The following is a 23,200-nucleotide window of genomic DNA, read 5'->3' on the forward strand; positions in this document are numbered from 1 at the left end:
TTCTCATCCCCATTTCCCCCCTCACCCTGCCTTCCCTGAGGTAAGGACACTACACAAGCAGCAGCCACAAGTATCTCTTCTCCAAATATTTACACAGCTTAAATACCCACAGAGGGGAGACCTCTGCTTTAGTGTTTCCAGCCCCAGAGGCTCGGGGAGAAGCAGCAGCTCCAGGGACGCTGGGGGACAAACAGACGAAGCGAGGCAAGCAGGGGGGCTCCACACGCGCGGGGTGGGGCAGGAGCGGGAGCCCCCCTGCCTGCCCCCTGGTCCTGAGGGGCAGCACTGGGGCTGGGCTCCTGCCCTGCTGCCGCCCTAGGGGGGGTTGCTGAGCTCCTTAATGGCCTGGAGGATTCTCTTCATGTGGCCCACTTTGGTGATCCCCAGGTCCTGCAGAAGGAGTGGGGAGCTGATGTGTTTGTAGGACCCCAGCCCTCGGCTCCCCCGGGCGAGGAAGCCGTGGGATGGAGGAAGAGGCTGCCAAGCCTGGCTCCCCATGCTCTCGCTGCCAGAGCAAGGTCCTTGCTGGGAGCCCTCTGGCAAGCACAGGAGAGGGCATGGTGCCGTTGATCCTGGGGCCGGGTCGACCCTCTCCCCTGCTTCCAGCCCCTGCGTGCAAGCTAAGCAAGCAGTGCAAGCTCAGCCCCGCGGGGCTGGGTGCAGGGTCAGCACGTGCCTTTTCTCCCCACGAGGGATGGTGAGAGGAGGAATGGAGGACACCGTGCTCCCCAGGGCTGGCAGTCCCTCAGGGGCACAAGGGAGGTTGTACCTTCAGGTCTCTCCTCTCCAGCAGGATCAACTCAGAGCCCTGGATGTCATGTCGGACAAAAATGTCTCTGTACTCCCCTAAACCGAGCGCTTCCAGCCAAGCTGCCACCTCCTCGGAGCCCCACTTGTCCGCTAGCAGGGAGGAAAACCAGAGCGGTGGCCCGGGCTCCCGCGCAGGCAGCTGGGCGCGCAGGCAGGCGCAGGCAGACCGGGGCAGCGGCAGGCTGCAGACAGCACCCTACACCCCCAGCTCTGGCAGGGCCAGAGGCCTCAGCAGGCTCAGCCTGGAGCAGTTTCTACTCTCTTTAGCTTATGGAGCATCCAAGCTTCTCCCCCTCAACAAGACCCCCCAGCCCTGGGGCAGGGACTTACCCAAAGGGCTGAGCGGTACCAGAGCCCCCTTTTCCCACTTGCAGTGGTGATGGAGTTACAGGGCCGAGGGGCTCCACATGTCCGTTAGCAGAAAAATTAAGCTCTATGGGACTGTTGGTGACAAAGGTGACATCCCCAGGCAGCCAGGACATGCCCTGTCCCCCTCCCAGAGGGTCCCTCTGCAGCGTGCCCAGGACAGGAGGCTGATAGATAGGTCAGCATGTGGGGGTCCCTACCAACACGGGCTGCGCCTGTCTCCCCCGTGCCGTGCTGCCTGCTTTACCTGGGAGTGCACTGTTGGTTTTCTGCTTTTGCCCTTTGTCCTTGTCCTTCCTGGGCTTGGGGATGTTGAGGCGAAGCTTGAAGCTGCCCTTGTTGGTACTGCCGGCACTTTCCTGTGAGAAGCCAGGCTAAGCAGGGTGCTACAGCCCCCCGGGAACACCCGGTGGGCTACGCCACCCCGGTCCCGTGCACCCACCTCCTCAGCGGGGTGGGCGATGGGCCCCAGCCAGTGGATGTCCAGCAGGCGCTGCAGCTCCTGGCCCAGCACGCTCAGGGGGCCGTGCAGCGCCTCCTCCTCCTGCGGCGAGTCCAGCTGTGGGGGACAGGGACCATCCCCCGAGCTGCAGGCCAAGGGCACGGGCCCCGCCGCTGGGGGGCTCGGGGTGCTCTCCAGCCCCCCACTCACCGCCTTCCCTTCCAGGAACGCCCTGGTCTCAGCATACAGCTCCTTGATGCTCAGCACCACCTCCACAGCCGCATTCCTGCTGAGAAACTGGGGGGCGTGGAGGGGTGACCCCTTGAGCAGCAGGGCCTGGGGGCCGCCGGGGGAGGTTGGTTTGTACCCCAGTCCTGCTCACCTCTGAGGTGCCAGTGGCTTTGTTGGAGAGGGCTTCGCTCAGCACCAGGGAGCTGGTGTTGACGGCGTGCGCCAGCTCCTGCTCCACGGCTTTGTGAGCCTTGGCTGCCTCGTGGATCCTGCGGGTGAGAGGGGCTGGAGCTGCCGGGGCCCCCCCGGGCTGGACGGATGATACAGGACTAGGAGACCCTTATAGCTCTGGGTGGCCACAGTGAAGCTCTCCCCACCCGTGCCCGCCACACCCCCATCCCGCCGCCTGACCTGGCGATGAGGGTCTCGGCGACCTGCGAGACCTGCTGCAAGAGGCTGCTCTCCTCCTCGGTCAGGTACTCCATGGACTGCTGGGAGCTGAGCCGTGGCCGGGCAGCCGCTCGGTAACTCTCCCCCTTCTGCTTGTCCTCCCAGGACTTGAGGGTGCTTTCAAACGCCTGCAGAGGTGACCCCCCCGCCAGCCTGTCACACCTCCCCGTGCCCCAGCACAGTTCCGCCGTGCAGCCCGTGCAACCCCGAGCTCACCCTGTCCCTTGTCAGCATCTGGGCTCGGTTCTTGTGCTGAATCTTGATGATGCCAGGTGGCTGGATCCAGGCTTCTCCGTCCACCTGCACAGGGACGCCCTCGTCCCCCCGGATGGTGATCTTCACCACGCGGCACTGCGGGCAGACGGCCCGGGGCTGGCATCGCGCTGGCACTGTGCCGCTGGCTTCAGCCGCTGTGCCGGGGCTGAAAAGCCTCCTGGCACCAGGTCAGTGCCAGCCGGGAGCCCAGCTGAGCTGCACCACTGGTGCCCCAACAGCTTTCTGGCACCACGCAGGGTCCCACAGGGTCCCTTGCCCCTACCTGTGCGATGCGATGGTGCTGGAGGTTGATGACCCGCGACACGGCCATCTGGATGCTGCCAAAGACGGCCACCACCTCCAGCTTCTTGTCATCAAAGGATGGAGCCCCGAAGTTCTGTAGTGGACCAGTACAAGCGAGAGTCACAAACCCAGTTCATTTTGGGAGCCAGCTTTTCCCGCTGTGTGTGCCCAGGCATGGACACACCAGACCACTGCCTGAGGGCTTGTGGGTTCCCTGGGACTGTGGGAAGGATGTTGTGCTCCCCTCCCCTACCCCACGGCGCTGGCACTCACATTGTCCTCCTTGGTGCCTCCCCAGAAGTTGATGCCCCCAGCGTAGCTGGGGATGTTGAGGACAGCAATGCCCTGCAGGCTGGGCAGCGAGATGGGCACCCCGTCGCACTGCAAGAGAGGGCTGAGCCTGGGGCCACCACCACCACCCCCCGCCCCGTCCCTGTGCCCCCAGGCCAGCACCTCCAGCTGCACCCGCTGCTCCAGGTTCTTGTAGGTACGCTGCAGGAGCTCCTTCGTGCCCAGCACCCCATACCACATCATGTTCTTGGTGCGGCTGCTGCGGGTCAAAGAGGGCCGGGTGAGAGGGGCTGCAGGCTCCCCCCAGCCTGCCACAGGTCTGCGCCCTCCCCGGGCACTGGGCTGAACCAGCCGGGCTGCAGCACTGGTTCTGCGCCTGCCTCGGCTTCCCCGCGCCCAGAACAGGGGCTGCCCACTCGCACAGGCTGCAGCACTTGGCATCCTCCCACGCTGGCATGGCAACGTCTCCTCTGCCCGGGTGCAGGGTGGGCAAATCCCACCAAGCTCTTCTGTGCCCATGCACACATCCAGGGGGCATCAGCAGCCAGAGCCTCACAGCATCCCTCCCCGCTTCCCAGGCAATCTGCCACACACCCAGGGTGCTCACCCAGCACCACGGCAAGGGCTGCAGGAGGAAAACCTGCCGCAGAAAGGGGTCCCCAGCCAGGCATGGCAGCCCCAAGCTGACTCCATGCCTCCCAGCACCCCGATGCTCCATCCTATTTTGGGCCTCAGAAAGCCAGGGGGGAGTATATGTTTTTCCCAGTGCAATCTGGGAGGTTTCAGCGAACCTGCACTTCTTGGGGTGCTCATCCCGTTTGTTGTTGAACTCCAAGGAGATCTTCGCATCCAGGCCGATGCCAAAGTAGTTATTCATGACGCACTTCTCCAAGAAGTGGCTGAAAGTAGCGGACAGGGCGGGCAGGTTGGGAGGCAGCTGCACAAAGGCAGCGCCGGGCTGGGACCAGAGGACGAGGTATAAACCAGCCGGAGCTGCAATGTGAGCTCCCGGAGGGGTTAGCGTTGGAAAGTCCGACCCAAACCAGTAGGGCTGGCTGGAGCCCTCTCAGCCCCATGCTGGGACACCCCTGGCACACCCAGGACCTGCTTGTGCTGGGCACAGGGGGAGCCCCAAGCTCCCACCATGAGCACGGCGCTGGCCAAGCTGGCAGCAAGAGCTCGTGCAGCTGGCACATGCAGCGTGGGCAGTGCCGGGCCGGGCAGGCTGTGCCCCGGGGCTGCCGCGCTGGCAGGCGGAGGATGCCCCAGCAGCCATCGCCAAGAAGCAACATGATTCAGGTCTGCTCCCGCTGCCTGATGGGCAGCAAGGGCGGGGGGCAGGACCCCAGACTCACAGGGCACTGGGGTCTTCGGGGAACTGCAAGCTGCCGAAGGTGTCTGGCCGGTCCAGGATGATGGAGGAAGACGCGGAGGTCACCGTCTCACGTCGGGAGCCTGGTCGGGGAGGAGAGAAGGCAGCTGCTGAACTGGCTCCTAGCCTGAGCCCACCGCACAGCTCACGTCCACGGCCCCCCCAAAAAGCCACATGCCACCCTGGCATCTTACTGAGCCTCTCCTCCTCCTTGTTGAGTTCCTCCGAGCTGTCCTTCCTGCTGGGGCCTGTGCTGCCCCGGTAGGCTTGTGTCTGTTTGTTCTGCTCATCCACAGCTGGACACAAAGAGAAGCATGACAGCAAGTCCCAGGGAGCCCCATGGCCCTGTGCCCCCTCCCTGGGTCAGCCTTGTGGGCCTGTGCCAGGCAGGGCCCAGGGTGGCACCTCTGCCCCATGCTGGGGACCTCCCTTGGCCACACCAAGCATGAGAGAGAAGAGCACAGCACTGCTGCCACCCCAAGGATCCAGACAGGGAAACCGAGGCACGGGTCCAGCACAAGCCTGCGGGGCTCCGCAGCCCGTGCCAAGCTGCTGCAGCATCACGCGAGCTGCCAGCCCTCGCCACCCCCTCACCTTTCTCCGCCTGCTCAATGATTTGCCGCAAAGCTTTCTTCAGGCTGTTCGCCCGCAGCATGAGCTGCTCCTTGGATTTGAAGATGCGAGGCACGGAGCTGGGGTTGAAGCTGCCACCTTTCTCCTGGTCCTTGCTGTCGCCAGGGGCAGCCTGCACCATTCCCTCGGGGACCAAGATGGCCTGAGCCTCCTCATTCAGCTCCCGCACCAGGGAGTCCAGCTTCTCATTCAGCATGGCACACTGCAGGACACCCCCACGCTCAGCACCCCAGCACAAGCCACTGTCCCCACCAGTGCTGGGCGCTCCCCTGGCACCCTGTGCCTGGCACCGGTAGCACCTGGGCATCCCAAGCACGAGGGCCCTTCATCTCTGCTGGGAGCTCCACACCTGACTGGTGACCCTGAGTGCACCCCGGTGCACGCACAGCCAGGACATGGGCCAGCGGAGCAGACCCTGCCCCTCCAAGGCTGGGGGCTGTGCCATCCAGCTCCCCCAAAACCCACCTTCCGCGCCATCAGCTCAGCCTCCTGTTTGTTCTCCATCGCCCTCTTGTAAGCCCGGCCAACTTCCGCCACAAAGTCGTTGACGGTGCCGCAGAGGAACCTGCGAGGGAAGCGGGTGGAGAGGGGCACACCCCGCTGGGCACAGGTACCGGGGGGGGCTGCTGGGGTAATGCCCCCTGCACGGGAGGAGCAGTGCCAGGTTAGCTGCTGGGCAGCCGCTGGTGGCCAGACAGGGGACAGCCTGGCCTGGGGAGGGCTCAGCACCCCTGGGGACATGCTCCCAGCCCCGGTGGGGGGGTTTCAGCACCCCCATCGCCAGCCGCCTCCTTACTTGGCAGAGGAGATCACCACCGAGTGCTTGTCCGACTCCAGGATCTTGGCCAGGTGGAAGGCAACAGAGTCGGCGTAGTGGGAGATGTGAACCTGGAGGGGACAGGGTAGCTGGAGCCATGACACCCTGCCAGGTGCCCCACTCCTGGATGGAGCCTCGTCCAGTCAGCCCTCAACGGGAGATGAACAGCCCCCCTCAGCCGCCCTCCCAGCCCCCAGGGCAGCCGTGCCCATACCGCCACGCAGGGCGGATGCTCAGCCACAGCAGGAGGGAAACTGAGGCAAGGGGTTGGAGGGGAGCACACAGAGGAGTCCAAAATAGCCTGCTGCTCCATCTCACCCTGCTGCCTGCTCCCAGGTGCCAGGCTGAGACCTGCCAGACTCACTTCACCACACATGACCAGCTGCCAGTCCCCTCGCAGTCCCCAGGAACCCCTCCATGACCTCTCCCTGTGCGAACCCAGCCTGTATGCCCCTGAATCAGCTGATGGGGTGAACAGGGATCTGGCCCCCAGCCTGCTCTCTCCCATCTCAAGCCCTCAGTCCCCAGTGGTGCGCACCTGGATGTTGGAGTCCCCGTTCTCCTCCTCCTTCAGGGCCGGGGGGGACTGCTTGGGGGCCTCGTAGGTCAGCACGCTCCACCTGCCGAGCAGAGACCACTGCTGCCTGCCACCTCCCAGCACCCCAGCACAGGGACATGCGGGCAGGGGACAAGGACAGGTTGCCTGAGAGGTGCTGAGGTGAAGCGGGGAGCAGAGAGGCACACGCCCCACACCAAGCTCACCGGTCCAGCATCTTGGTGGTGGCCCTTTCCAGCTTCTCCAGGATCTGCAGCAGCTGGGTGTCATCGTCGCACAGGCTGCCCCAGCCCAACACCCGCGCCAGGTCATTGCCGGTCCCCAGGGGCAGGACGCCCAGCTGGCACTGTGCGAAAGGGACAGGGCAGGGGGCTCAGAGCAGCCCCGAGGGGCACCCACAACACCCCTTAACCCCAATGTGCCTGTCGCTAGCAGCACCCCAGGGCATGCAAGAGGACTCCGAGCTGCGGTGGTGCCAGCCCGGCACAGTGCCAGCCCACGCCAGCAGTGCCAGGCACTCTCGCTCACTTGTTTGTGGAGGCCAAGGGCATCGATCTCCGACAGCACCCAGCCCACGCTGCCGTCCCCCCCGCACACCAGGATCCGGAAGGTGGAGAACTTCTGGAAGAGGCGCAGCCTGGGCACGAACAGGAGAGGGGGCTGAGGGCTGTGCCAGGTGCCCGCCGGGACCCTGCCAAGGCCACCCGGCACAGCCAGGCCAGCGCCTACCCCAGGTGCGGGCCCCCGTTCATGAGGTCGAAGACTTGGGCCGGATTGAGAAACTGCTTGAACTTGCGCAGAAACTTGACACCCTGGTTGTCCCCGCTCTTGGAGTTGACAAAGGCCAGGAGAGGGCTGGAGCAGGTGGAGGGGCAGGTGGCCTTCCAGAAACCTGCAGCAAGCCCAAGCACGTGAGCCCCCAGCCCCAGCTCCCACACCATGAGGACACTGATGGAGACACCTTGGGACAACAGAGGCCACGTGCTGTGCCCAACCTGCAGGGTGCTGGGGCCAGGCAGGAGGGACAGTGATCGAGGTGCCCAGGGTATGGTGAGGGGTGGGAGGAAGAGATGCCAGTGGGGATGGGGAAGGGGAAGGGGATAAGATGGGAATGAGGATGGGGATGGAGATAGGGATGGGCAAGGGTAGTACTAGGGCAGATCTAAGTTAGGTTCCTGCTCCATCACTGTCCCTGCAGGCACAACGTGTCACCCAGCTGACTCATGTCCCCAGACAGCCACTCCAAAAGGGGCAGCGGTGGTGGGTGTACAGGAGGGTCAGTTCCTTGCTCTGCCAACAGTCCAGCTGGGACAGACCCAGCAAAACCACACAGGAATGGGGCACAGTCCCACCTGGGGGTGCTCCCAGGGGTGGCACTGGCAGCTGGCATGACCACAGGGGACCAGCTGCAGCCCCAGGGGACTGTACTGTCACCCCTGCTGCCTGCTCCTACAAGGGCTCTGGTGGGATGGGGGAGAATGACGCAGAAGCCTCAGGAGGTTTGGCAGCCATCACCGTGCTTTTAAAGAAATGAGATGGGGAACGAAATGTGCCCGAGGCAGAAGCGGATCAATCACTGGCCCGCAGCCCGCCCCCCAACTCAGGCACATCTTGGCCATCCTGGTCCTTGGGCCACAAGCCGGTTCCTGCTGGCTCCTTCCCGGCGCAGCCCCGCGATGCCGCAGCGGGGGAAGCACCAGCCCCCAGTGCTGCTGGCACCGGCAGAGCCCGCGGGGGCCACCGGCAGCCCTGCTGCCTCCGGAGCGCGGGGAGCAGCATCCTCGCAGCCCACCACCTGAGCACCGCTCCATCTCCAGTCCCAACCCAGCCGAGCAGATCCGCAAAGCAAAACACCGGGAGCTGCTGAGTCAGAGCGTGGGCTGCCGCAGAGGAGCCCGCTGCCAGCGGCACCGTGCGCTGGGGGGACAGCGCGGCGGGAGGAGGGGGCTGAGGCTCCCTGAGCTGCTTCCTGCAGCAGCACAGCCCAGCCGGCTCCGCAGCGGTCACAGCTGCCAGCTGCAGCCGCGCCGGCCTCGGTCGACGGGGCCACCGTGAGACGGACGGGGCAGTGATGGTACCGGGGGGCCCAGCCGTGAGCAGCGCAGCTCTGAAGCTGGAGAAGAAGCCGCATGATGGTTACCCTGACAGCATCCCGATGAGTAACGAGAAGCAGATGAGCCACCGGCTGAGCCGAGCAGTCAAAATCATTAAAGAATGAGGAAAGAAATATCCGGAGGAGAAGAACAGATTTTGCTCAGCAGAGGCCAGCTGGGCCCCTCCAGAGAGGGTGAGGGGGACGGGGGCTGGTTCCCGCGGGCTGCGCATTGCTTCTCTCCCCAGCACCCCGCAGCACCCACACTGCACTAACCAAAAAAACGGCTGAGGTACAGACACTGAGAAAATAATCCAAGCAAGGGCCTCATCCTGCCCTGCAAGGTGCTGAACCATTGGGGTGCAACAAGTGGCATCTCGCATCAGGAGCTCAGGGCTGGCACCGCTGACCCCAGCACGGAGGGACCGTGACCAGGGCCACCGTGAGAGGCAGCCTGGCAGGAGCAACTGAAGGCACACGCAGGGCAGAATGCCACCCCAAAGCACGGCACTGTCACAGCACAGAGCAGAGCACAAAGCAACACGCGGCCTTCAACCACAGGTGTGACAGGGAGGGGCGGTGACTCCGGAGCCTCCTGATGCTGGTGTTCCTGGTGCCGCACAGGAAGGCGGGCACAGTCACAAGTCAAAGCCTGCAGAGGAGCTCAGAGCCCTGTCCCAAACAGCCTGTCCCCCCACCCGCAGCCCAGCCCTGTCCCCTGCAGGACTTACCATCCGAATCGATGCTGTTCAAGGCGGTTGGTGGGATGATGGACACTTTGTACTGGCCCAGGGGGCATCTCTTGCCAAAGAGCTCCTTGCAGGCGCTGTGAACCTGGAGATGCAGGGACATGTGCATAAGCAAGGCTAGGGAACGCAGCACCAAAGCCCCCAGCCTCAGTTTCCCCCGCAGGTGCAGTGCTGTCTGCGCTGTGGCGGAGGGGACAGGGAGGGACACATCCTTACGATGGCCTTGCACCAGAGACACCGCCAGTCCTGCAGCCTCCGGACGCTGCCGCAGGTCCGGTCGCAGACGGCACAGCGCGCGCTGACAGGCAGGTTCCCCTCCAGCCACTGGTGGGGCATGGCCACCTGCGGACAGGGGCAGCTGCCAGTGCCGCGCCACCGCTGCTGCTCCCGCGCGCTCGAGGGACAGCGACACGGGCCACCCCCTTCGCCAGGCACCACAAAAGGGGCAGGCAGGGGATGATGCCCCACAGCAGGGCAAGGCAGCCCTGGGACCGCTCCTGTGCCCTCTTCTCCCTGCCTGCCTGGCCCCTTGTGCAGCTGCCAGCGCATGGGACAGGGCAGAGGTGTCCCCAGCAAACGTTTGGGGTGGCCACATTTGGAGAGCAATAAGGGATCCTGATGCTGGGTGGCAGAGGAGGTGCCCCCAGACCATGTCCCCACAGAGCCAAGCCCAGATGCCACACAGTGCAGGGGACAGCTGGGTGCCATGATCGCCCTGCCACTGATGTGGGATCAGCAAGGCTGGTGGCTCGTGCCAGGGTCACCCAGGGGGACTCCCCGTCTTACCCCATCCTCGTCCTCGATGATTTCGGTGCCAATGGAGGCCAGAGTGGTCCACTTGCAGTTGTTGGTGGCTCTGACAGCGCAGCGCTTGTGTGCCTTGAACTTGCAGACTGTGCAGTGGGGAGCAAATGAGGAGCAGGGACGGTCCCCGCAGGATGCACAGCCCTGGTCCCCCACCCCTCCACAGCTGGTGACAGCAGCCAGTGGGCATCAACCCGCACCCCTCCTACAGACCAACCTCAGAGGGGGTCCCCCACCCCGGTCCCATCCCCATCCAACCCCCGGCAGGACCCCAGCTCTGACCTTCGCAGGAGAGGCCGTGGGAGGTGACCCCCGGGAGCGCTTCGCGGCACACGTTGCAGAAGGTGGGGCGGGCGTGGGAGCAGGCGTACCAGTTGTGCATTCCCGAGAAGTGCTCCATGTTGAACTGCGTGGCCTGCTGGGGCACAGCCCTGCCCCATCAGTCCCCTGGGACCCCCCCCACTGGCACTCCCACCCTCCTACCGACCGCGAGTCCCCCCAGCCCCACTCCCACTGCTGTCCTCCCCTGTCCAGCAGCCAAAGGCACCCCCGCTCCTGAGGGGTGCCCCTTTGCAGAGAAGCACAGCCGCCTGCCCACATCACCTCATGGATCTCCCACTTCTGGACAGATTTCAGGGCACTGATCCAGTCCTCCATCTCCTTTCGGTTCTCCGCACATAGGATGAGCTTCCGGAATGGCGTGATCACCTGCAACAGCCACAGTCCCACAGTCAGCCAGCCCCGGGAGAGCAGCCCGCAGCGAACGCCGGCACACGGCCACCGGTGCCACCTCCAGCAGCACGAGGCCACGCTGTGGGGTGCCCCACGGCTCTGTGGGGAGGGGGGGGTCTGCAGTGCCCCCACCATAAGGTGCTGAGGTGGAGGGCCACCCTGCATCCCTCTCACCGTGAAACTGTTGTTGATGTTCTTGGTGCTGGTCTCAGCCACGCTGGCATCGGACAGGTCCACCTCGTCGAAGATCAGGGACTGTGGGGGAGAAACCAGAGCCCCAGTTCACCAGGAAGGGATTTTGCGCTCCTCCCCGGCTTGCAGGCTCAAGCCCCCCTGGCTGAGTATGCTGGCAGCCCCCGCAGCCTACCTTGGCATCCTTGGCGTAATAGAGCGTCCTGCCCCGCAGCTTGAAGTATCGCCTCTTCCACCTCTGAAAGGAGCTCGTCTGCTTCAGCAACAGCCCCTCCTTCACACTCTTCTGCAGGGACCACAGGGTGGTGAGCTCCCGCAGCCCCAGGACCCCCAAAGCCACTCCCCTTCTGGTGACACCAGTCCCTGGGTCCCCAGGAGCTAAGAGCTGCCCAGAGCACAGATGGGACATGTTCGGGTTCACACAGTGCTGGCTGTAGCAGCATAAATGATGTCCATCGCCTGCCATTCCCTGGGCGTCCGGCACTTCATGTGCTTCGGGAGGGTGCTGCCAGGCTGGCAGCTGGAGGTGCCCAGCAGCACAGAGCCACGCTGCCTCTCCCTTCCTTCCCCGAGCAGTGCCCAGGGGAGCCTCAACATGCCGCAGCTCCCCAGGGGCAGAGCTGGGGCTGGGAGAGCTCCCTTGGAGGGGACACCACTGCCCCACAGCCACCAGGACTGTGGCTTGGAGGTGGCATTAGTGGGGCACCGCAGCCAGGGGTGGGGAGCTGGGGTGGGGAGCAGCCAGCCCTGCCCGGCTCCCACAGCCCCCGGAGGGGACAACCTGAGGCCGAGGACAACGCCGGGGCAAGGCAGAGCATCCCCTGCAGTGCAGCGCATCCCTGCAGCCCCGCTGCCCGTCCTCTGCCCTCCCCAATCCACAGCACCTGCCAATATTTACTCTCCTCGCAGTGGTGTTTACAAGGCTCAATTAATTAGTGTTTGCAACGCAGCTACAAGCCTGTGCCGAGCGGGGTGGCAGAGATGCTCTGCATCTCTGGCACTGCCTAATCTTTGATTGTATCTTCTTTAAACACCGCCGGCAGCCCCATTCAGCTGCTCCTCTGCAATTAGCTGCAACAGCGGTTGTATTAGATCCCAGCACACAACAACAAGGAACATTTAACGGTGAATTAGCACTGGGCACCGAGACCATTGTGAGAGAACCGCGGGCTCGGCGCTCCTGTGCCCAGCCCAGGTGCTGCTGGAGGTGGCACCCAGGTGCCCGCCAGCCTGCAAACACACGGGCCCCTGGCCTTGGCGTTAACCCTCTGCCCCACAGCTCCACACGAGACAGCCAGAGCACCAGGAGTAGCAGGAGCCTCCAAGGTCACAAAGAAGCCAAAACTGCACCTGGGGTGCCCCCAAGCCTCAGCTCCCCCTGATGCCTGACCCCTTCCCAAGCCCCCCAGGGCACATACCTGAATTTCCACGGCCCTCATAGAATCATTTCAGTTGGAAGAGACTCTCAGGATCACCGAGTCCAACCATAACCTAACCTAACTCTAGCACTAAACCATGTCCCTAAGAACCACGTCTAAATGCCTTTTAAATGCCTCCAGGGATGGCGATTCCACCACTGCCTTGGGCAGCCTGTTCCAATGCCCGATGGCCCTTTCCATGAAGAATTTTGGAGAGGGAGGTTTTAAGCTTTCATTGCTCCCTATCGATGCCTTGCTCCCCCAGGACTGGTGCAGGGTTTGGCTGTGGTTTCCCCATGCTGCCTGTGAGTGTCGGCGCAGGTTCAAACAGCCCTGCTGTCCTCAGTGCCAGCACCCAGGGACCTACCGTTCCCCTCCCTGGCCTCTCAGCCGCAAGAACACACAGAGGAGATGGTGAACGTAGAGATGCCCTGAGCCCAGACAAGCCACAGCCAGCAAGGGGAGTGCAGCCTTTCAGAGGGGTCCAGCTGCGATCCCCAAATCCACATACAAACCATGCACCCTAGTAGGGAGCATGTCAGGAAGGGACAGGGCAGGGTCCTCCCATGGCCAGGTGGGATCCAGCCACAACCACCTCGTCCACCACACCCGTTCACATGCAGCGGACACAGGCACAGGCTCCGGGTTTGCTGCAATCATTGCTTTTGCTGCGAAGGACAGGCGGCGTGTGCTGGCGAGCAGCGGCGAGAGGGAGCCACGAGGGTAAGGAGCGGGAGAACGTAATGACTAGGAGAAGGAAAATGAGGCATCTCTGTGCCGGTGGCTCAGGGCTAACACAGCAGGGGCCGGAGCCAGCGCTGCAGCGGGGCGCGGGTGCTCAGCTCTGCCCAGCTCCAGGGCCACAAGGGTGGCAGGACACGGCCAGGAAGGCTGCCCTGGGGGGAAAGGATGCCAGCCCAGGCTAGAGCAGAGCCCGAACGGCAGAACTCCCACCTCCCTCACCACACACCCCTCCAGTGCTGTGGCTGGAGGGGGGGGGGGAGTGTGCCTCAGTTTACCCCCAGTGCTGACTAAACTAATCACAAGCATCCTAGTGTGGGGCAGCAAAGCTGGTGCAGAGGAGCTTGGGAAGCACCTCTCCCCACATCCACCCTTAGGTGCTTCCTAAAACATGTGTGGGGTGCCCCAGGCAGGGCAGCAAAGCCCAAGCCCTCTGCCCTGCCATGCACAGCATCTTGCCACCCTTATGAGGCTGCCTGTCCAGGCTCCGTCACTCCCGGCGCTGACACGATGGGGCACAGGTTCAGTCCGTATTGCTGTTGCCAGCACTGGGCCAGCCAGCCCGCTCCCTGGGGAAAGCAGGGCAGGTCCCCTCTCCAAAACGAGCCACGGAGCCCGGCCATGCCACGCTGCCCGGGCAGGCACACGCGTCACTCTGCCTGGGTGCTGGAGGGCTGTTTGGGGGTCTCACCGAGGTGAGACACACACACACCTGGTCTTTTGTCCACGGGTCTCAGCTGGGAGCACCTGGTGCTGCCCTTTGCTGGGAGCAGCTCCCCAGTGGCTCAGCAGTTTGGGACCCTCGCTTTTGACACCACGGATACCAGCAGACCTGCTCATGCGGTGGGAAGCCGTGTTGCAGTGGGAAGCGTCAAGCGAGCCTGTCATTTCCCCTTTGCAAACAGGAACGGGGTGGGGAAGGCAACCGAGTGGTGGGTGGGATGTGCCAGGGTGGCATCGCCCCTGCCATGCTGGATCCCCTGCAGCTCCAACCAAGGCTCCAGGTCACCACAATAATACAATTCCCTATAGCAAGTGGCTCTGAGGTACCCTATAGCTCCCAGGAGCAGTGCAACCACAGCACAGGGTAGGGGCTGCCTCCTGCTCCTGGCGTGGGAGCTCCGTGCTGGCCGCAGCACAGCCCTGCGCGTGGGGTGCCACCCTCACCCCAAACCAAGCCACAGCCCCTCTGCTTACCCCAACCGCCCCAGCCGGCACTGCAGGGAGCCACAGTGAAGCCAACGCTGGCTCCATCTCAGTGGTGCGCTGATGCCCAGAGCAGTGGGCAACCTGCCTGGCCACCAGCCCAAGGCTGGCTCCCTTCTGCAGGGCTCTGCCCCATCTCGGGGACCCTCCCTGCTCTCTTCAGCCCAGGGAGCTCAGCACCACCTGGACTGTGCCTGGCACTGGGGGGGTCCCAGAGACACAGGGTGGGGAGGCAAAGGCAAGAACAAAACCATCAGGGGTGTGCAGAGAAACCGCCACTTCTGCTCAGCCGCAGACAGTGGAGGGTGAGCAGCCCCATGGGGATGGCTGGCCAGCAGCAATGTGCCAGGACCATGCTGGTGCCCAGGAGCCATCACGCTGTGGGCTGGCTGTGTGCTTGGCACAGGCAAAGGGGCTTGAAGCACAGCCCCGAGGGAGCTCACGTCCAGCCAGCACTTCCCTCCACCCCAAGGCAGGGCCCCAGGATGCTGCTTTGAACCCCAACCCCGCTCTCCCAGCTCTGCCGCTGCTGTCCCCAGGAAGCACCTGTAGCGTTGCCAGGTTTGACCACAGCTGGGGTGGGAGGTTTTTCCTGCTGGGATCAGCTTGGACAGCCAAGGAGCTGCCGGACAAGAGCCAAGGAGGCTGAGTTATCCGCAAATACTGGCACATATGGCTGGTGGGCACCACAACCCACCCAGCTTGCAGCCCTACACCGCTCCTGATGGGATCTGCTTGGCCCCACGGCGACACAACGCCTCGTGCGGGCAGGAGGAGAGGGGACCGAACACCTGCCAATGCACTGACCTGCATCACATCAGCAACATCCTGGGCAGCTGTCCGTCCTGAGATGGAGCGTGCGGGACAGCAGGGGAAAGCCGGCAGCCCTGCAAACAGCCTGGCTGCAGGGCCACCAGCATCTGCTGGGCACCTTGTGGGCTGGAGTCGGTTGGAAACCTTATCAGGCTCTGAGATACAGCAGAGCTCTTCCGGGACCAGGCGGCCCAGGGGCTCGGTGCCCGGGGGGTGTCACGGTCCCGCAGGCTCAGCTGCATCCACACAGCTTGAGGATGTATCCTGCTGCCACTGCAGGACCCCAAACCCCCTTCCCAGCGCTGGGGGACCCTTCAAAGGAGCTTCCAGCATTGGTCCTGACATGCCATTACGTGGTGCCATGAGACACCTCTCAGGCCATCAAAAGTAGATAGAGGATTTACTGGGAGGAGAGGAATGAGGGAAGAAACCCCCAGAAGAAGGGCAATCTCCCCTACACCTCATCCTTCAGCAGTCATGACCTTCAGCCGCTTTTCTGCAAGGAGCTCATGCTTCCCACCTACAGCTGCACCGGTCCCCAGGCACCCCGCCGGCAGGGCCGGCCCACCGTGCCAGCTCGCCCCATGCCCTCCTGCCCCTTGCGCCCACATCCCGGTGGGCACAGCCGCAGCTCGCCCCCCCTGCCCAGCACTGACGGGCAAGAGCAGCTCTTGCATAATGGAAAATGTGAGCGGGGAGAGGGCAGCACATCTGAGAAACCTCACAAACATCCGGCTGGCGACACTGCGGCTATCTTTACACTCCAGACACTGGCTCGGTGAGCCCTGATTAAGACGAGTAAGCCCAGCCTACCCTTCCCTGCTCGCCACCCCCTCATCCGGGGTGGTCCCAGGCAGTGCCACCATGCCCTGCGGTACAGCCCCACTGCGGGACGCGACCCAGCGACCAGCCCGTCCCCTCGCCAGCCCCCAGCAGGACACAGGCCACCGGGCTGGGAGCAACGCAGGGCACAGCTGGGGTGGAGATGGGCTCTGGTGACAGCTGGCCACGGTGCGGCTGGGGCTGGCAAGGAGCTCTGGGGATGGAACCTGGGGCGGATCACCTGGAGCTGCCCAGGATCACGGAGATACCCAGCCCGTGGGTTCTGAATATCTCCACGGATGGAGACTCCACAGCCTCTCTGACCAGCCCGTGCCTGAGTTTGACCAATCTCACAGTAGAAAATGTGTTTTCTTGTGTTCACATGCAATTTCCTATTTTTTCATCTGTGCCCGTTGCTGGACACCACTCAAAAGAGCCTGGTTCCCTCTTCGATGCATCCTCCCCTTCGAGTATTTCTCCACACTGCTGAGGAGCGCCAGGCCCAGCCTGCCCTGCAGGCTGAACAGCCCCAGCTGTCCCAGCTTCTCCCCACACGAGGGATGCCGCGGTCCGTCACCAGTGCCGGCCAGGACACGCTGCCTGGGCGCCATGTGCCACCCCCCAGCAGCAGGAAGGAGGTTTCCAGGCCTGGCCCCAGGGGCCCTATTTTGCTTTCCTTGTCTTTGGGCCAGGATGCCCCACAGCCTGGCTCTGCAGCTCTGCCCTACCAGGCAGCTGCCCCAACACTCCTGCACCCACAGACACCGCTCACCCATCCCTGAGGCACCCTGAGCCCACGGGGTGGCCAGTGCCTCCAGCAAGGACCAGGACACTCCTCCCTCGGGGTACCAGTAACTCCACCGACCTCCCCAGCCCCCCAGGAGGATACTGGTGGGTTCCCCAGCCCCACCAAGCAGCTGTGATGTACCCCAGCATCAGGAATTTGAGAACATGATCCCCTTTGGTAAATGGAAGACAAGCCATGCCCCTACCCACCATGGCCATGCACACAGTGCCCACCCCGTGGGCAATGCCCCCATCCCCGGCATGCACCCCCTGTGCCCCGCCTGGTGCCTGCAGCCCCCCGGTTTTGGGGCAAGCACTCCAGGAGCAGTTGCTCACTGCAGCTCCTTGCAGCCGGAGCCAAACGGAGCAGAGCTGCCGGATTGCTCCCCGCCTCCACTCAGCTGCCGGGAGAGCCCGTGCTGAGGCAGCACTGGGAGCTGAGCACCCGGCCCACGCAGGCAGGATGTGCCCCCCCGCCCCTGTTTGCCAGCACCTCAAATATCTTGATGTACCCTAGAGCTGGCACCCTCTCCTTCCCCACTGGCCCCTCCCTCCACGCCCAACCCAAAGGGGACCAGTGCCGGGGTGCAGCACAGCATCCCCCTCCTGCTCTGCCCTTGCGCTCCCAAAAGCTGGTGCAGGCAACCAGCAGCCCCTGGCCCGGTGAGGAGGAGGAGGACGAGGGGGCGGCAGCAAGACCCCATCTGTCCTGGGGCCATTTAGCCCGGCAGGGGCACCTGCGCCTGGCAGCTGTCATTGTCACCAAGTACAATGGCCTCGCCGCCTCCACACCAAAGCTGCACAAAGCACCCCGCGGGGTGTCCCAGCAATTACAGCCTGGAGAAAGCCAAGCTGGGGGTGTGGAGTGGGGAGACGTGATTGATGGGGAGGTTTGAGAAAGGGGTAGGGGAACAGGCATTTTGGAGGAGGCGCTAGGAATGGGGAGCAGGGATCAGGAAGGATTCAGCAGATCCCAAAATGATTCTCGCCTGCTCCTGTCCCCATGGGGCTGGACAGACCCTGGTGCGGGGGAAGCTGCTCGCTCCCATGGCCAGGGAGCAGGGTCCCCCCGGTCAGTGCGGGCGGGCAGACCCTGCCCAGCTCCCCAACACTGCAGGCTCCTGCGGGCCCCTCCAGCACCCCAACTACAACCAACAGCCAAAAAACAGGCCAGCCTGTCCCCCCCCATCTCCCCGCTAACCCGGTTACCTCTTGTGAGCTGCAGCCCTGGCACCAGACTCTCCCTCATTCATTAACTGTGTGCTAATTACGTACCAGCCCCAGTCTCTGGGGTGCAGGCAATGGTTCCTCCCCATCCCAGCCCCACATGGGTGCACAATAGGGATGTCAACGTGGCTCCGAAAGGTGCCGGCTGTGACACACGTGCTGCCTGTCCCTCGCTACAGCCGTGGCCGCAGCCAGAGGGACAGGCAGCACGTGTGCCACGGCACAGCCGTGAGACCGGCACAGCCCGACCTGGGTGGCAGCAGCAATCACATCCCAAAATCCTCATCTCCGTAGGGAAGGAGCCCAACCAGCGAGCAGCCAGGCTGGCAAGCATGGTCCTGCCTATCCAGACCAAGGCAAAGGAATCCTCAGGGAAAACTCCGAACCCCAACACTGAAATCTGGCAGGGGGGTGCACATATGGCTTGGCCTCAGCCCCCTCCAGCACCAGCCCTGCCCAGCTCTCATCCCTCTCTCCTTTCTCCTCTCTGCAGGCTATTAACCCAGCCGCGCCCCCTCTGCCTGCCCATCCATCACGCCGCCCGCTGTCGCCGGCACGCTGCACGGCATCACCTCCTGCATGGCTAATTGCCGATGCTGGGCAGGATGCGGGCAGCAGCCGCAGCCGGCAGGGAGCCGGCAGCTCAGCCCTTCCCGACACGCAGCCTGTTGGCCAGCGCGGCTGGACCTGCAGATACCACAGAGGGGCTCTGGCGCCCCGGCTGGGGACTTGGGGTGCGCTTGTGTCCCTGTGCTGCTGCTGCAGGACATGGGCACGGCCTGGCCACCTGCCCTTCTCTCTCAGGTTTCCTGGCACTGACGAATCCCTGCGATATCCCCCATGCTCCACAGCAGGGCAAGCCCGTCTGGCATGGCAAATGCTGTGTGGCAAACTGCAGCGGCTGCTGTCACCCTTCCAGGAGGGTGCCGAGGGCTTGCACACAGGGCTAAGCATCCCCAGGACCCTGCCCACGGGCCCAGCCTTCCACCGTGTCCCCTGTGCAGCATCCTGCACTCCGGCACAGCCCGTGGCACCCCCCTGGCAGCCAGGTCGAGTAGGCAAAGGAGGTGCCAGCCTGCTCCAAAGAAGGGGAAACTGAGGCACATTCCTTGAGCAGCTGGAGGGACTCAGCAAGAGACCCCCTGGCACCACCTGCCCCAAAAACATCTCCTGACAAGTGGAAACACCCCACAGCACCAGACTGGGAGCACCACGACTTCCACTCCCGTGGGCAAACGCCCTTTGTCTCCCTTGCGTCAGGGCACCAAACTTGGCACCACAGCCAGGCCTGGGCCAGCGGAGGGGAGCTGGTCCCAGCCCCAGCAGCCCTGACAGCCACCAGCCCCAGCACACCGCCCTGTCCCCATTGCCCCCCTCCCTGCTGACCGCACTCAACACCAAAGCCTGAGGGCACCCCCTGCGTTCCCACACGGTGTTTTCTCAGCTGTCCTCCCTCCTCGGAGCGGCACGGCCACCAAATCCCCGCCGAGGAGCGGCTGGTGCTGGAAGCTGGCTGCGGGAGGATCTGTGGCACGGCCCCTCGGCAGGGCTCCCCGCAGCGCGGCAGCCCCCGTGTGCCCGCTGGCACTGCAGGCATCGCCCTGACTCACACCACCGCCTCCTTCCCACAGCCGGGAGGGGGATGCAAAGGGACCCTGCACCTGGCGCGTCGCCCCGAGCATCCTCCCGGTGTCATGCCCACAACCCCCCTCCCCAAAATGCCCCCCCAAACCTCTTCGTGTCCTGGCTTCCCACCTGGCCATTCAGCCCAGGTTATTGCTCCCTGCACTTCAGACAGGAGGTGCCTGGCCATTTCACTGTCCCCACCTCGGACCCCTACAGCCACCTACTCCCATTCGGCCGAAGGCACCACACCCTGTATTTTCATAGGTCCGACTAAAATAGCTTCGTCTGAGCAAGCTGCACACACACACACACAAGCTGCCCTCATGCCAACAGCTGGGTGGCAAGAGTGTCACGTCCAACCTCAAAGGTGTCCCCATCCACCCAGCAGACCAGCAGAGGGGACTGGATGTAGGGAAGGCTGCGGGAGTGGGGCCCGCAGGGGAGCTGGCACAGCCGAATTAATCTGGGGCACCGGGAAAGATGCCAGCTCCATTTTGCCACCCACCAGGCCCTACACGTGCCCTGCCAGCAGTGGGGTACGGGATCCCAGGAGCCTACAGCACTGCGCTGATCCTAAATCTCACCTCCAGAGTGTCCATGGGGCAGAGCCTTCCTGAAAGAGCCTCTTTTCCCCAGGGACAGGTGGGGGGAACCCAAGTGATACAAACATGGGATGAAGGCAGCTTGGGGGGGGTGGGTATGGGAGAGACCCTGCCTCCGAAAAACGGGGTAAAATCCATAGTGCACAGCCCCACGGGACCAACGCTGACTCTGCCACCATGGGGTGTGCACCTTTTCCATGTGTCTTTCCACAGGGCACCGGGGGCCAGACCCCTCCTGGCACTGCCCTGGGCACCGGCTCAGTTGGGTCTGCAAGCAGCAAGTGCCTGGCGCTGATTTACACCCCAGTGCGGGTGAATCCTCCCGCCGCGTTCTCACCAGGGACCCCGCGGAGCAGCCAGCCCCTCGCCCCAGGCCCCCACACCGCTGACCTTGCTCCTCATCTGCCCCGAGGTGGACACCTTCCGGATGAGCTTGTGGGAGCTGTCCTCCTGCTCGCCCTCGCTGTCAGACGACTCCTCGCCACCCGCCTCAGGTGAGATGGGTGACAGCTTGTCCGAGTCCAGGGATGACACCGATTCCCGGGTCTTCCTCAGGAACAGGTCCCCAGGCACCAGCTTCTCAGCCATCTTTCCACCGGGCTTGGCTCAGGGCTCCGCTGCCTCCTGTGACAGCCCTGGGAGGACAAGGACACACAGGAGTGAAGGAAGAGACCTGTACGGGGGTGCACAGCCCCTCACCTTCTGTGGCTTGGCCAGCGGGAGGTGCAGTCCTGAAAATTGGGGGAGACGGTGCTTCCTCACCCAGGAATGCCCTTTGGAGTGGCTTCCTTGCAGGCAAAGTTTTCCTTCCTTGCCTTTTTTTTGGTGTCTCCTCCTCACCCTGTCTGGCATGCCAACGCCATCCCTCGCTCCGCCGTGGGAAACGGCCCTGGCAGTGGGGTGCAGCTCCCCTGCCGCAGCCCCCGCTCCGGTGCCCATGCCGGGGTGCTGGGCTGCCCGCAGCGCCCGGGCTAGAGGGGGAGACTCCATGAAAAGCAGGAGCTGCCTCCCACCACCCATCCGCCGCGCTCCGGCAGCCGGGCCGGGCTGGGAGCATCTCCCGGCCCCACGCCGGTGGGTCGCCGGTCCCCGGCAGGTGGCTGCGGGTGGGGTGCGATGGAGGGGGGGACGCGGGGCTCCCCGCATGCGGAGGCGGCCATCTCCCCACGGCATCCCTGCCCGCTCCGGGGGCTGCGGGCGGGCTGGGGGGGCACCTACCTGGGCGAGCGAGCTTGGCCGGCCGCAGGGCTGCCGTGCCCGGGCCGGGGGTGGCGGAGGGCACCCCACGGCACTGTGCCCGGCCCCACGCGGCTCCCGCGGGCCGGCTCCACCGGCCCCCCCCGCGGCTGCCGGCAAACGTGGTGCCGTCTCCCCGCGCAGCAACAAGCGTTTCGGGGCGGGGGGGGGCGCGGCGGGGGAACCGAGAGCCCCGCAGCGCTGCCGTCCTCCACCCCTCCCGGTCGCAGCCCCCCTCGCTGCGGGCCTCGCACCCCCCCTCCAACCTCGGGACTGCCGGGTCTCCGCCGAGCATCCCGCAGCACGCCCAGCAGCGGGGAGGCGGGCGGAGCGCTCCCCCCCCGCCCCGCGCACACACCTTGCACACCGCGAGCCGCCGCCGTCGCTTATGCAAGGTCGCTCTTCCTCCTGCCCCCGCCCGCCGCCCCGCAGCCCCCCCGGCCCCGCAGCGCGGCCCCGCCGGGATGTGCCTCTGCAGGCAGCCCCGGCCCTGCCCCTGCGCCGCAAGCCCCGGCCTGCTCCGGCGCGGCGGGCGCTGCTGCGCACCGCGGCACCGGCAGCCCACGCACGGCCCCGAGCACGCGGGCACGGGCGGGCACCCGCGCGGGCACGGGCGAGCACCCGCGCTGCCGCCGTGCACATACGTGTGCAGCGCCCACGCGGGCACGGGAGAGCACAGGAGCCACCGCCGAGCACACACGTGTGCGCCATCCGGGTGCACGCAGAGCAGCACGTGCACGGGCACGGGTGGGCACATGCACGGCGGCCGTGCCCGTGTGTGTGAACGTGGGCACGCGTGTGCGAGCGTGCACAAGAGCGCGCATCCAGGTGTGGGAAAGCACATGCGCCGTGCCCGTGCACATATGTGTGCGTGGACATGGGTGATGCGTGCACCGCCCACACAGCAAGGGCATGCACATGAGTGGCATGGGACAGTGTGCACATCGTGGCCATGCACATCTGCATGCACACGCCCACGCGTACCTCGCTAGGCACAGCGCAGGCATGGGCATGCAAATGCACTGCTGCCATACACATACATGTGCCCACTCCCTACAGGCACACACATGCACATGTACAGGCATGGGTGAGCACACGCACACTGCTGCCATGCACATACGTGTGCTCGTGCCCACACACAGGCGTGCACACCCAGGCATGGGCAAGCACATGCACCACCTCCATGCCACCGTACTTGCACATGGCCACACATGCATGGGCATGCACAGGCGTGGGTGAGCACATGCAATGACCTCTTCACACACCTGTACACACACCCACACCTGCACACAACCTACATGAGTTGGCAACATGCACTTGCAGCCCAGAAGCCAACCGTGTCCTGGGTGCATCACCAGCGGGGTGACCAGCAGGTGCAGGGAGGGATTCTGCCCCTCTGTCCCCGGTCAGGCCCCCCTGGAGCTCTGTGTCCAGCTCCGGGTCCCCAGCACAAGGGGGACATGGACCTGTTGGAGCAGCTCCAGAGGAGCCACAGAAATGGTTCCAGGGCTGGAACAGCTCTGCTGGGGAGAAAGGCTGAGAGAGCTGGGGTGTTCAGCCTGGAGAAGAGAAGCTCCGGGGAGACCTTAGTGTGGCATTTCACTTTATAAACGAGGTTTCTAAGAAAG

The 23,200-nt window shown here is 64.4% G+C and overlaps 1 protein-coding gene across 6 annotated transcripts; it reads right to left on the reverse strand.

The window, feature by feature from the left end:
• Nucleotides 1-122: 122 nt before the first annotated feature.
• Nucleotides 123-21,957, reverse strand: LOC309444217 (diacylglycerol kinase delta-like). Of its 6 annotated transcripts, XM_082061864.1 has the most exons (30): nucleotides 21,931-21,949; nucleotides 20,727-20,971; nucleotides 11,271-11,381; nucleotides 11,078-11,158; nucleotides 10,775-10,879; nucleotides 10,454-10,586; nucleotides 10,154-10,260; nucleotides 9,584-9,709; nucleotides 9,350-9,452; nucleotides 7,256-7,418; nucleotides 7,055-7,163; nucleotides 6,733-6,872; nucleotides 6,509-6,590; nucleotides 5,950-6,041; nucleotides 5,619-5,718; nucleotides 5,115-5,355; nucleotides 4,715-4,816; nucleotides 4,504-4,603; nucleotides 3,940-4,047; nucleotides 3,311-3,407; nucleotides 3,131-3,238; nucleotides 2,838-2,951; nucleotides 2,516-2,650; nucleotides 2,261-2,427; nucleotides 2,001-2,118; nucleotides 1,829-1,915; nucleotides 1,619-1,720; nucleotides 1,424-1,535; nucleotides 770-900; nucleotides 123-390 (listed from the first exon to the last, which is right to left on the reverse strand). In XM_082061864.1, the coding sequence occupies exons 2-30, from the start codon at nucleotides 20,922-20,924 to the stop codon at nucleotides 316-318; spliced, it is 3,447 nt and encodes a 1,148-aa protein (XP_081917990.1). In that variant the 5' UTR covers nucleotides 20,925-20,971; nucleotides 21,931-21,949; the 3' UTR covers nucleotides 123-315. The 6 variants fall into 6 exon arrangements, 5 of the variants coding, with proteins under 5 accessions (XP_081917990.1, XP_081917988.1, XP_081917989.1 ...); XM_082061862.1 differs by having other exon boundaries at nucleotides 1,619-1,915; XM_082061863.1 differs by lacking the exon at nucleotides 21,931-21,949 and having other exon boundaries at nucleotides 1,619-1,735; nucleotides 20,727-20,939.
• Nucleotides 21,958-23,200: the final 1,243 nt, after the last annotated feature.

Source organism: Streptopelia decaocto (genome assembly GCF_964273445.1).
Source record: "Streptopelia decaocto genome assembly, chromosome: 10".
Taxonomy (NCBI): Eukaryota; Metazoa; Chordata; class Aves; order Columbiformes; family Columbidae; genus Streptopelia; species Streptopelia decaocto.

What these genes read in the sequence shown, in the direction of transcription:
- LOC309444217 (XM_082061862.1), bottom strand. Translation starts at nt 20,924, where the DNA reads ATGGCTGAGAAGCTGGTGCCTGGGGACCTGTTCCTGAGGAAGACCCGG. An exon ending in ACATCAACAACAGTTTCACG is followed by an intron (nt 10,880 to 11,077) that starts GTGAGAGGGATG and finishes TGGCTGTTGCAG; the next exon opens with GTGATCACGCCATTCCGGAA. An exon ending in GAGCACCCCAAGAAGTGCAG is followed by an intron (nt 3,408 to 3,939) that starts GTTCGCTGAAAC and finishes TTTGACCCGCAG; the next exon opens with CAGCCGCACCAAGAACATGA.